The 11,916-nt window shown below is 46.1% G+C and overlaps 1 protein-coding gene across 1 annotated transcript; it reads left to right on the top strand.

Annotated features, from left to right (window-relative positions):
- The first annotated feature begins 5,236 nt into the window (after nucleotides 1–5,236).
- Nucleotides 5,237–10,817, top strand: LOC105057007 (ankyrin repeat-containing protein ITN1). Its single transcript, XM_010939427.4, is given in 5 exon segments — nucleotides 5,237–5,401; nucleotides 5,497–6,198; nucleotides 7,796–8,205; nucleotides 9,761–9,902; nucleotides 9,905–10,817. Coding segments are annotated over 5 exon segments (1,956 nt in total). The 5' UTR covers nucleotides 5,237–5,385; the 3' UTR covers nucleotides 10,591–10,817.
- The last annotated feature ends 1,099 nt before the right edge of the window (nucleotides 10,818–11,916 follow it).

Below are 11,916 nucleotides of genomic sequence, written 5' to 3'. Positions count from 1 at the left end.
GCAACCCCTTCTTATCGAACTGGGGGGAGAAGTACCACCAATCCTTCGCTGAAGGATGGCATTTGAAAGTATAGAAATGTCTGAACAGGGAGAGGGAAGGCTGGACCTCGGCTATATGACAGAGGAAGAGAAACCCTATCAAAAACCTAAAGGAATTCGGGGCGACAGAAGCGAGAGAAATGTCTAAGAAACGAAAAAAGGCGGCAACAAAAGCTGGGAGCGGAAGCCGGAGTCCGGCACGGAATGCCTCCTGGTACAAACAGAAGCGACCAGGAGGGGGAGCGCTGGCCCGGTCGGAGGGGCCAGGAAGCTCCAGATCGTACTCTGAAGGACCCCGTACCGAGCCCTTATCAGGAGAAGTCCGTCCGGAGTCGACGAACAAGGAATGGCGCCCGGTGCGAAGACCGGGCGAGACCCTGCCCCAAGCGCGGGTTCGTCCGCAGAGACAGGGGCCTGGGGGTTCGAAGCCGAAGAACTCCCAGAACTTATGGGGGCAGAAGAATCGGAAGACATTTTTCTTTGGGAAAGAACCTAAAGGGCTCTAGAAAAGCAAGCCGAGAAAGGAGGGGGACACCGGAAGTCAACTCAGGAGAGGACACGAAAGAAGTGTAAGGAGGAGAGAACCCTAAGCGGTAAGAAGAAGAAGGTGGGCACTAACCTATCTTGCTCTGAGGGCCTGGGGAGCGAGAAGCGGAAGGCGCCTACGGCTCGAGAGGGCGTTCGCTAGAGCAGACTCTCGGGGAGATGACAGACGCCAGCAAGAAATCAGAAGCGGAGTGGGGTGCCTGAAGCGGGGAGGACGGGTTTAAATAGACCCTGGGATCCGGCGCCATAATGATCTCGAATCTCCCCAGGCCGGTCCGCATCCGACACGTGTCCCACTCCCCGTGGCAGACGGCTGAAGGCGGCTGGCGGTTGGCAGGGCCATAATTGCACCGTACCTAGGCCAGCGTACCTGCGGGGTCTTCGAAGCGTCCCCTCGTACCGCCCCAATTCGAAAAGACTCCGGCACGCGCTCATTTAATGCCAAAATATCTGGGAGCGGCAGGGCGCGGGATTCGACGGGACGGTTCTGACTGTACTTCTGTGTACTTCCTTCGTTTGAAATTCAAAACTCGGATGTAGGGGGACTGGTGTTGGGTATAAAATACCCACAGTCGGAACCCACGGCGGAACCGCCATCGGCACAGCTCCTCCCGGACTCCTACGGGAGCCGGGCTCCACCGCCATCAGCAAGCGCTGCTCCTACGGGAGCCGGACTCCGCCGCCAACATCAAAACAGCTCCGCCCGGACTCCTACGGGAGCCGGGCTCCGCTCTCAATATCAATTGCTGGTAAGCTCAGTCCGGACTCCTACGAGAGCCGGACTTCACCCTTGACTTTGTTTGCAACGCAGCTCCGCCCGGACTCCTACGGGAGCCGGGCTCCACCGCCATCAGCAAGTGCAGCTCCGCCCGGACTCCTACGGGAGCCGGGCTCCACCGCCATCAGCAAGCGCTGCTCCTACGGGAGCCGGACTCCGCCGCCAACATCAAAACAGCTCCGCCCGGACTCCTACGGGAGCCGGGCTCCGCTCTCAATATCAATTGCTGGTAAGCTCAGTCCGGACTCCTACGAGAGCCAGACTTCACCCTTGACTTTGTTTGCAGCGCAGCTCCGCCCGGACTCCTACGGGAGCCGGGCTCCACTGCCATCAGCAAGTGCAGCTCCGCCCGGACTCCTACGGGAGCCGGGCTCCACCGCCATCAGCAAGCGCTGCTCCTACGGGAGCCGGACTCCGCCGCCAACATCAAAATAGCTCCGCCCGGACTCCTACGGGAGCCGGGCTCCGCTCTCAATATCAATTGCTGGTAAGCTCAGTCCGGAGTCCTACGAGAGCCGGACTTCACCCTTGACTTTGTTTGCAGCACAGCTCCGCCTGGACTCCTACGAGAGCCGGGCTCCACCGACGGCATCAGCACAGCTCCGCCCGGACTCCTACGGGAGCCGGGCTCCACCGCCATCAGCAAGCGCTGCTCCGCCCGGAGCCGGACCCCGCCGCCAACATCAAAACAGCTCCGTCCGGACTCCTACGGGAGCCGGGCTCCACTCTCAATATCAATTGCTGGTAAGCTCAGTCCAGACTCCTACGAGAGCCGAACTTCACCCTTGACTTTGTTTGCAGCGCAGCTCCACCCGGACTCCTACGGGAGCCGGGCTCCACCGACGACATCAGCACAGCTCCGCCCGGACTCCTACGGGAGCCGGACTCTGCCGTCATCAGCACAGCTCCGCCCGGACTCCTACGGGAGCCGGACTCCACCGCCGACATCAGAACAGCTCCGCCCGGACTCCTACGGGAGCCGGGCTCCGCTCACGACGGCTCCGACCATTGTCGAGCTTCGATCGACAGATCCACGCCCCCTGGCAGGCCCTCAAAATGGCCGCGACCCTGCTCCACCTCCTGTGGCGGACTCCACGCAGTATCATCATTCCCTGACAAGCCGCAGCAGCCATAGCCGCCCTGCTCCACTTCCTGTGGCGGACTCCGCATAGCTCCATTATCCCCCTGGCAGGCCACAGTAACGGCCGCGACCCTGCTCCACCTCCTGTGGCGGACTCCACGCAGTATCATCATTCCCTGACAAGCCGCAGCAGCCATAGCCGCCCTGCTCCACTTCCTGTGGCGGACTCCGCACAGCTCCATTATCCCCCTGGCAGGCCACAGTAACGGCCGCGACCCTGCTCCACCTCCTGTGGCGGACTCCACGCAGTATCATCATTCCCTGACAAGCCGCAGCAGCCATAGCCGCCCTGCTCCACTTCCTGTGGCGGACTCCGCACAGCTCCATTATCCCCCTGGCAGGCCACAGTAACGGCCACGAACCTGCTCCACCTCCTGCGACGGATACCCTGCGATTCTCCTGACGACGGACGCTGCTCCACCCCTCATAACGGATTCCACGTGGCAAGTCGAGGTGATACCCACGTGTCTGCTCCATTATCTTTCGCAATCAATTCCCCTGACCATGGGCGGCCCACTACCAGGCAGCTACACACGTCGCCATCAGTCCGTTGCCTCCCCCGCCTATAAAAGGGGGACTCAGATACGTTATTTTTTAAGCTCATTTTTCTTATCTCAAAATCCTGCTAAATTCTCCGTTCGAGCACTCCATTCTTGTTGAGGCAGAGAACTGACTTGAGCGTCGGAGGGTCTTGCCGGAGCAACCCCACCTCCGGTTTAGACTTCCCTTGCAGGTCCCGGCGGCGACCGCGGCTTCCTCAACTCCAGCTTCTCCGGCGCAGGTGGATTTTTGCACCAACAGAAACAAACATGAAAAAAGATGGACGAAAAAGAATGGCCAAAGAAAACCCACTTAGATAGATGGGAGAAAGCTGGAGAGGCAGTTGAGGATGACAAGGGTAACTCCTAGATAGCCCTTTGAAAATGTTATGACAAAGAAAAAATCTGGACGGAGTGAATCTGGCATGGTGATGGACCGAGGGAGAAGAAGAGCCGAAAGAAGAGGGAGTGACTCGAAAGACCGCCAGCAAGTGTAAGAGGGAAAGAAGGTGGTGTAGCTTTATAGTCGAAAAAGGATGGCTCCAGAAGATCGCGAATCATCGCCATCGAATGGACAGTCCACACGTGGCATCTTCCCATCGGTCAGCTCCCCTCGTCAATCATCCAGATTAATGCACCGTGTCAAAAAAGGTACCTGTCAAAATTTAAATCAAAGCCCTATATTTCAGTCATGATGACCTACCCAGACCTCTTCACATCCGCCCTGAGAATTGCACGCACCTTTTCATCTAGGACCTTTCACATCTTTGGTGCTAGGGATCAGCAGTACTCCCTTTGTCCGATCAAAGCTCAGACTCAGAAGTAGGGGGTATGTATTGAAAAAAAATTTGTACAGATCGAAAATGTGAAAAAGTCCAAGGCCCAAAATACCCTGGCCCAATTGCTGGTAGTGCCAAAGATGTGGCCAATTCATGATCGGCCTCTACCCGAGTTAAGCTACAGCTAACCTTCAGCTCACATTGGCTAAGCGGAAGTTGACATCGAGGATTTGTTGGTACAACTTGATGAGTTTTATTTGGAATTGTCGATGGCCCTTTGGTGGCCTACCCCTAGTACCGGCTTTCAGGGCTATCTACGAATGATGCGGATTGATTGGGCATCTATTTATAGCCAGTGGTTTCTGACCGATCAAGCATCGACAGCAAATAAACTTCATGCTTAGCGATTAGCCTAACTCTCAATCAAGGGCTCTCTTTTCAAGAAAATAGTTGTAACATTCGACTATTATTCGGCCCTATTCACTAACAACGACTCGTCCAATAGCCCTTTTAGTGGCTGCCGACGCTCCTCCACCAACGATCGCTGCTGATGGCTTCCCAAATGTCACCGATAATACCTCGGATCAACCTAATCGATTTAAATATACTGATTAATCGGATCATCTGAGCAACCGGACAAAATATCCTAAGAAACTTCCGAAATGTGGTGGACAGAATATCCTGACAAACTTTCGAAATATGGTCACGTGGTGATATGGATATCCACGACTAACAATCTGATTAGTGGGCGGACAGCAAATAACCTATTCTGACAGTCTACAGGCTCAGACCTAACTACCTCCTAACTCCGTCTATGAGAAGACGCGAAAAAAGGGACCCCAAGATAAGCTATCACTCTGCTCCTCACACTCCTCTCTTTGTTGAATGGGATACTGACTTGAGTGTCGGAGGATCTTTACCGGAGCAATCTCTGACTGGAACTTTTCTTGCAAGTCTCATTTTCGGGAGACAGATCTCGACCGTCCGCTCCAGCTCCTTCGGTGTCGATCGAAATTTCGCACCAACAAGACCAATATCCTTATAGAACTCAATCAACCCAATGATATCAAATCATGTAGATCCAAAACTAAAGTCAGACCTCATCTAGACCAACCAAAAACTTGGTTCCATCTGGGTTCAAAATGTCTAACGAAGTCCACTGGAGTCCGCTCTAGGTCAAAACGAAATCCACTTGAGAAGGATAGGGGCGTCCCTTTCGCGAGAAATAAGGATTCACCGTCCATCCATGGATGACAGAGTTCGAAGTGCTTTCAGATTTGTGTAGTGGACGATCCAACGGTGGATTTGCGGGAAGGAAGGTGAATCCTTCTTTCCCGCCAGATACCACCCCGATTTCTTGCAGCCACGTCAAGAGCAGGTGGTTCGTTGCCTGATGCGAATTTTCCACAGGGGGAAGAAAAACGGAAGATAAAAAAGTGATATTCTGTTTTCCTCGTTCGCCCCGTTCCTCCTTTCTCTCTTCTTCTTTCTCTCGAAGACCCATGGCTTCGAAGCCCTAGCGAGGGCGATTCGCGTCTAGGGATTATTCTGATAGCGGAGAGGATGACGATGGAGAAGGGTAATCCCGCTCCTCACTCTTTCTAGGTTTAAATTTCCGATTTTTTGAATCAATTTATATGATTTTTTTTTGGGGGGGGCTCTGATTCGATGAAGGAGGAGAGAGGGATCTGGAGATGGGAACGACGAGCTTCAGCCCCGGCTGGAGCCCCAACTTGCAGCTCCCGTCGCCGTCACCGCGGGCGGCGTACTCACCGGCGCTGGTCTTCTCCAGCTCCGCCAAGCGGATGGATCCGAGCTCACCGTCGGCATCTCCGATTTGCCGAATGGAGGCTGCCTGCGGGCCGGTTCTGGTGCTGTCCAATTCCGGAAAGCGGTTGGACCAGGGTTCGCCGTCGGCGTCGCCCGCCACCCCGGTTCTTGTGCTCTCCAATTCCGGGAAGCGGATGGACCAGGCGTCGCCATCGCTGGTGCTCTCAAACTCGGGTAAAAAGATGGACCAAGCCGGGAAGAAGAAGTATGTGAAGCAGGTGACCGGGCGGCACAACGACACGGAGCTCCACTTGGCGGCGCAGCGAGGGGATGTGGCAGCACTGAGGCAGATTCTGAGCGAGATCGATGCCCAGATGACGGGGACGGCCGTGGGGGCGGAATTTGATGCAGAGGTGGCGGAGATTCGGTCCGCGGTCGTGAATGATATCAATGAAGTGGACGAGACCGCTTTGTTTATAGCAGCGGAGAAGGGGTTCCTTGGCGTCGTGGTCGAGCTGCTTAAGTACACTGATCGGGAGAGCCTTTTGAGGAAGAATAGGTCGGGTTATGATGCTTTCCATATTGCTGTGAGAGAAGGGCACAGAGGTGAGTGGAGTTTCGATTGTGTTTGATTTCATTCATTTCTTAACTATTATGTTGGTCTGGAATAGTTTGTCCTTACTAAATTCTTATAAGTTTCGCAAGTTTGTTTTTTCCCTTGAATTGTGCAATGAATCACAGCTATAAGGATATGTTTCAGAATTGCAATATCCAAGATTTTTCTTTTTGCTGCACAACTTATGTCCCAAGCTGGACAGGTGACCTTAGGAGGCAAAAATTGAAATTGAGTTGGATTTGAGACTGACTAGAAAGATGCTGATTAATATCTTAATCACTGCATTAGAGTTTTTTTTTCAAAATTTTGGAATTGCTTGGCTACCTGCATTTCATTATACTTGTTTATAATATTTCGGGATCTGTCCTCTTTCTCTACTAGATGCAGAGCTTGGATGTACTTGATCTATCATATGAATAAGAACCTACCATGTTTTTCACCTTTCTACCTCGGATAAATTTATTTGTTACTTGTTTGGTCTTAAAATCAGAGAATAGGTTCGGGGTGAAATTGAATCATGAAATTTGGTGTAGGTAGTCACATAAGAGGGTTTTGTACTTCTGTTACTGAAGTTGCAGGCAGCCCACTAATCACTCTTATCAACAAGTTTTCATCTACAATTTTGTACTACCTACTTGATCTATGGTTGTGTGACAATTTACACCTTTGTGCAGTTATCATTAGTCATATGTTATGTTGATAATATTCTTGACAGTAGAAACATCGAGTTGTTTATTTGTAACTAGCAGGCAACTTCTTAGCAATGGTCCAAACTTCCCGAACTTCTCTGCAGTGATATAGGTTGATCATCAGAGCCTCATTTTAGTTACTTTTATTGGAGTTTAGGCATCGACATGAAATATATATGGATTATATTTTGTGTCATCCTTTTGGTGTTCTTTAATAATGGTTTCTCCTCCTTTTCACTCTGTCTTGCTGATGTCTTGCTGATGATTCTTTCTGTCTCAGGTGTGCTTGTGTTGTTGTTGAATTTGTTCTTTTGTCTTTGGCTGTTATTGTAGGTTAACTTTAAGTTAAACCTGGCCTGGACCACGTAACCTCCTTCCATTTCTGTCCTTTGTGCATGATTTCACTCTATTTATTATTCATCCCAAGGAGACTGAAGTTCTACATTATTGCTGTCAGACTGTTAAAGATTGGGAAGCTATGTGCCCCTTTAATATGTATCAAGAACTCTGAAGTTTCTCAGATCTTTATTTTGATCCTGCGCATAGGGTGCTATGGACCAAATATTAAGCTGAATTTGCAAGCCGACAAGTCTTCACCTATAGAGCTGGATGTGATTCATTTGAAGTTGATATTAATTTTTTAATTATTGCCATTGATGGTGTAGGCATAAATGCTGCAATGACTTCCAGATATAGCCAATCCATGCTTGTGGTGATTGACTAAATTTAGAAAAAAAAAATGTCTACTTATTCATAAGTCTCAAATTGTTGTTTAAGCAACCTCCCTTCCTCCTGCTCTCATCTGTTTTGTTGTTTGAGGTCCAGCCCCCTCCCCACCTTTCTTCTCTATCTCTCGATCTTTTATGCAGCACATCTGTTACTAACTAGTTATATGCAGCTATTGTCCAGGTACTTTTGGACCATGACCCAACCCTTTGCAGAACATTTGGTCCATCAAATGCGACTCCGCTTATATCTGCAGCAACAAGAGGTCATACTGAAATAGTGAATCTGTTGCTGGCACAAAATACTACCTTAATTGAGCTGACAAAAAACAATGGGAAAAATGCTCTTCACTTTGCTGCCAGGCAGGGGCATGTTGAAATTGTAAAAGCTTTGCTAGAAAAGGATCCACAGCTTGCCCGAAGGACCGATAAAAAGGGGCAAACTGCTTTGCACATGGCAGTAAAGGGAACAAGTACTGCAGTTGTTAAAGCCCTTGTAGATGCTGATCCAGCTATCGTAATGCTACCAGACAGAGCTGGGAACACAGCATTGCATGTTGCAACAAGAAAGAAGAGGGCAGAGGTACTGCTTTATGATGTTCTTGTGGTTATTATTGCTTCATCTTAACTTTGTTTAAATGAACATTCTGATGCTTTTTGAATTCGAATTCAGATTTGGGATAATCTTGATTAGCTTCCTTCAGTTTTCCAACATGGTTGATGTTTAGACATTAACACCCTTTCCATATTTTACTTGACTGCGTTTGCATTAAGCTGGAGCTGGAGAATTTGAAGTATGTTTTATGAAAAGTTTAGCTTCTGATCAGTTATTTTGCAAGCCAGTGAAGCTTGCATAGTTTAAACCATTGGATCACACTCTGTTGGAAAATTAGTTGGCAATGATTGATGATTTGGAAGTGATTAAAGCATCGGGCATGTGAAGTAGTTGGCTTTTGACAACATTTTTCCTTTCTTTCTGCATTTTTTATAAGCTAAAGTTCCTTTAAAGTTTTAATCAACTTAGTCAAGAGTTGCCTGTCATCATATTCATTCATTTCTATATGACATTTCAGTTTCTTCCTTTATCTGCTAGTTGTATAATTAAGAGTCCATCTGGCCACTTCATCAGTCAAAACCATCGCTTTTTTTATCAGAAGATCTCAAACACTAGCATCCATTTGACAAACACTGTTGAGAGGAAGCTGACCAATCTAGAATAAACCAGAGAGAGCTCATGTTAATGAATATACCTATCATCTACTGCTAGTTATTTAGATTATATCTATCAAATGTATCATCTCATTTTAGTGCTTCAATCCTTTAAAGATTGAGTTGTTTTTAAAATGGTGGAAGTAGATCCAAAACAAAACACCCATCTTATAATAATAATAATAATGAAGAAATTTAGAATTTTTTTAATCCCCTTACAATAACTTCATGTGGCGCTCTTTAGGAAAGGCCCTGGATATGACCATTATGGGCACATTATTTTGGTTCTCGTCTGTGTCATCCTCTATCACTGTTTACTTATATTGTTGCTACTCGGTAGAAATATCTATATGTTTCTGCCAATTTACCTGCTCATGGAATGGAGAACGGTTGTCATCTTGAAAGTCTTGTATTATATGTTGAATTGGACTTATTTGGTTTGTTACCTTGAAATTATGTGAAAGGTAGTTCATGCCGAGTTGTCTCCACCACTGCCAGCATAAGATTTGTTGGAAAATGCCAATTCTTCAAGAAAAGTCTCCTTGGTGAAATTTTAAACTCTTGGTTATGAAAATATTTGGTTTATTAATATTTTGTAGTATTAATCTACTCTAAACTGATAATTAATCATGTGGAAGATTATTATCTATTATGTTATTGCAGTTTATGAGTCTGTATATGTGTCTAATCAAGGGAGCTTGAATATGATTTCCTTTACTTATCTATTTATTTATCTTTTAGTTTTTGCTATAACCAAAAAACATACCAAGTTGCGCTGCTATAAACACAAACTAAGGACTCAAAAACTCTAACTGTAGTGTTTTTGAGCATATTATCTTGCATTATGAGTTTAACAGTTTCAAGCAATATGGAATTTGCACCTTTTGTTATCTTGCTAAAATTACATTCATCTCTTTATCTTCTTGCAGATAGTTGATGTTCTGTTACTCCTACCAGACACCCACGTAAATGCACTGACGAGAGACCACAAAACAGCTTTTGACATAGCAGAAAGTCTACCTCTCTCAGAAGAGTCTGCTGAAATCAAGGAATGCTTATCTCGCTATGGCGCAGTCAGGCCAATGATCTAAACCAGCCTCGAGATGAGCTGCGGAAGACTGTAACTGAGATCAAGAAAGATGTTCATACACAGCTAGAGCAGACTAGAAAAACCAACAAGAATGTCCATGGAATTGCCAAGGGTCTCAGGAAACTTCACAGGGCAGGCATTAACAATGCCACTAACTCGGTCACAGTAGTTGCTGTGCTCTTTGCCACGGTGGCATTTTCTGCCATCTTTACAGTGCCTGGTGGAAATAAAGATGATGGAGTGGCAGTGGCTGGTCATTATGCATCATTCAGAATATTTTTCATTTTCAATGCTCTTTCCCTTTTCACATCTTTGGCTGTGGTGGTGGTGCAGATCACCCTTGTGAGGGGCGAAACGAAAACAGAGAGACGGGTTGTGGAGGTGATTAACAAGTTGATGTGGCTGGCTTCTGTGTGCACCACTGTTGCATTTATCGCCTCTTCTTACATTGTGGTAGGTCGGCATTTCCAATGGGCAGCCATCCTGGTTACGCTTATAGGTGGGGTGATAATGGCTGGAGTTCTGGGGACCATGACTTACTATGTTGTGAAGTCGAAGCGCACCCGTACTATCAGGAAGAAAGCAAAATCATTGAGGAGTGGCTCAAACTCGTGGCATCATAATTCTGATTTTTCTGAATCTGAGGTCGATAAAATTTATGCCATTTGAGGGAAGGTTTGTGATTCAATCTCTTTGGCTGATTCCTTCTCTGTCCATGGAAACCTGGTGAAGCCTGCTATTTAATGATTTATGGATGTAATTTGTGCGCGCTGCTCCTTATGATTTCTTGTGTCTAATTATGTTAAAATGATATCCATCACAAACTACAACGACATCTATTATGTCAGGCCATGGAGTAAACCTGATGGGTTTTTATATTAGCAGTTTCGCCATGAGATGGGATCTACTGGTGGCTTGAGTTGGATCGCTGGTTTGTTCATGTGAAGCAGTTATTTTTCATGTGGCTCTTCACCAGGATATCCAGCATGCTTTCTCCTTGGGATTAACATTAGCTAGGTGAATGTTCATCAAAAAACATTACCTAGGTGAATTACAATCTGGCTTGCTTACTTGGTTATATTCTTAATGCATGAGAATTGAGAATGCATGAAATCCTCCTCGCATGAACGGAGGAGCCATTGAAACGTAGAATTCCTGGGGATATTTCTCAGCCCACGTGTGCCGCAGTTGATGCAAGGTGATAATGTTTTAGATCGGATATGAATAGGATATTAGTATATTTATATTTATATTTATTTAATTTGATCAATATAGATATGGATGTTAGTAGGATGTAAAAATTTATATTCATTATTTATTTTAATGGATATAAATATAATTTAAATATTAAAAATATGGATATAAATATGGATATAAGTATGATAATTAAAATTTATAATTATAGAATTAAAGGTATTACTAAACGAATGGTAAATCAAATCAATAACATGTTAATATAATTTTTATTTTTTTTTTAAATTTATAAGTGCTATATAAAATTTAATAAGATTACAAATAGATTGGATATAGGGATACTAGTTGAGTAGTCGTGGCCACATATTTGGTTAGATGTTTAAATTTTTATCTATATTTAAATAGATTTAGAAATAAAAATGGATTTGATCTACTTTCAATTCTATATATCTTTCAAATCTGCAATGTCACCCCAAATTTGAAGCTCAAGGCACAATCTTGGGAGAGAACTGGACCTGGTGGAGGTTTCATTAAATTGTAAAGGGATCCCACTGTTATGCCTCTACCTTCTTACATCTTCATTGGGGGTGCAAAGGTATTTGGTCATGAGTGACATCAATCTGATCCGATTTTTTAATTGGATTTTAATGTTAGATCTAGACCCAATTCAATAGAAGATCGGATCAAATTCATAGTTTAAATTATCGATCCAATGGATCATTTGAGGTTCGGTCAAATCAATGTATAATCCAGTCCCAATATGAAAAATATGGATTTGGATCAAAGCCGGATCAAACATAG

Source organism: Elaeis guineensis, chromosome 14 (genome assembly GCF_000442705.2).
Source record: "Elaeis guineensis isolate ETL-2024a chromosome 14, EG11, whole genome shotgun sequence".
Classification (NCBI taxonomy): Eukaryota; Viridiplantae; Streptophyta; class Magnoliopsida; order Arecales; family Arecaceae; genus Elaeis; species Elaeis guineensis.
The sequence above is the reverse complement of the archived record's forward strand: the minus strand, read 5'-3'. Positions and strand labels throughout refer to the sequence as shown.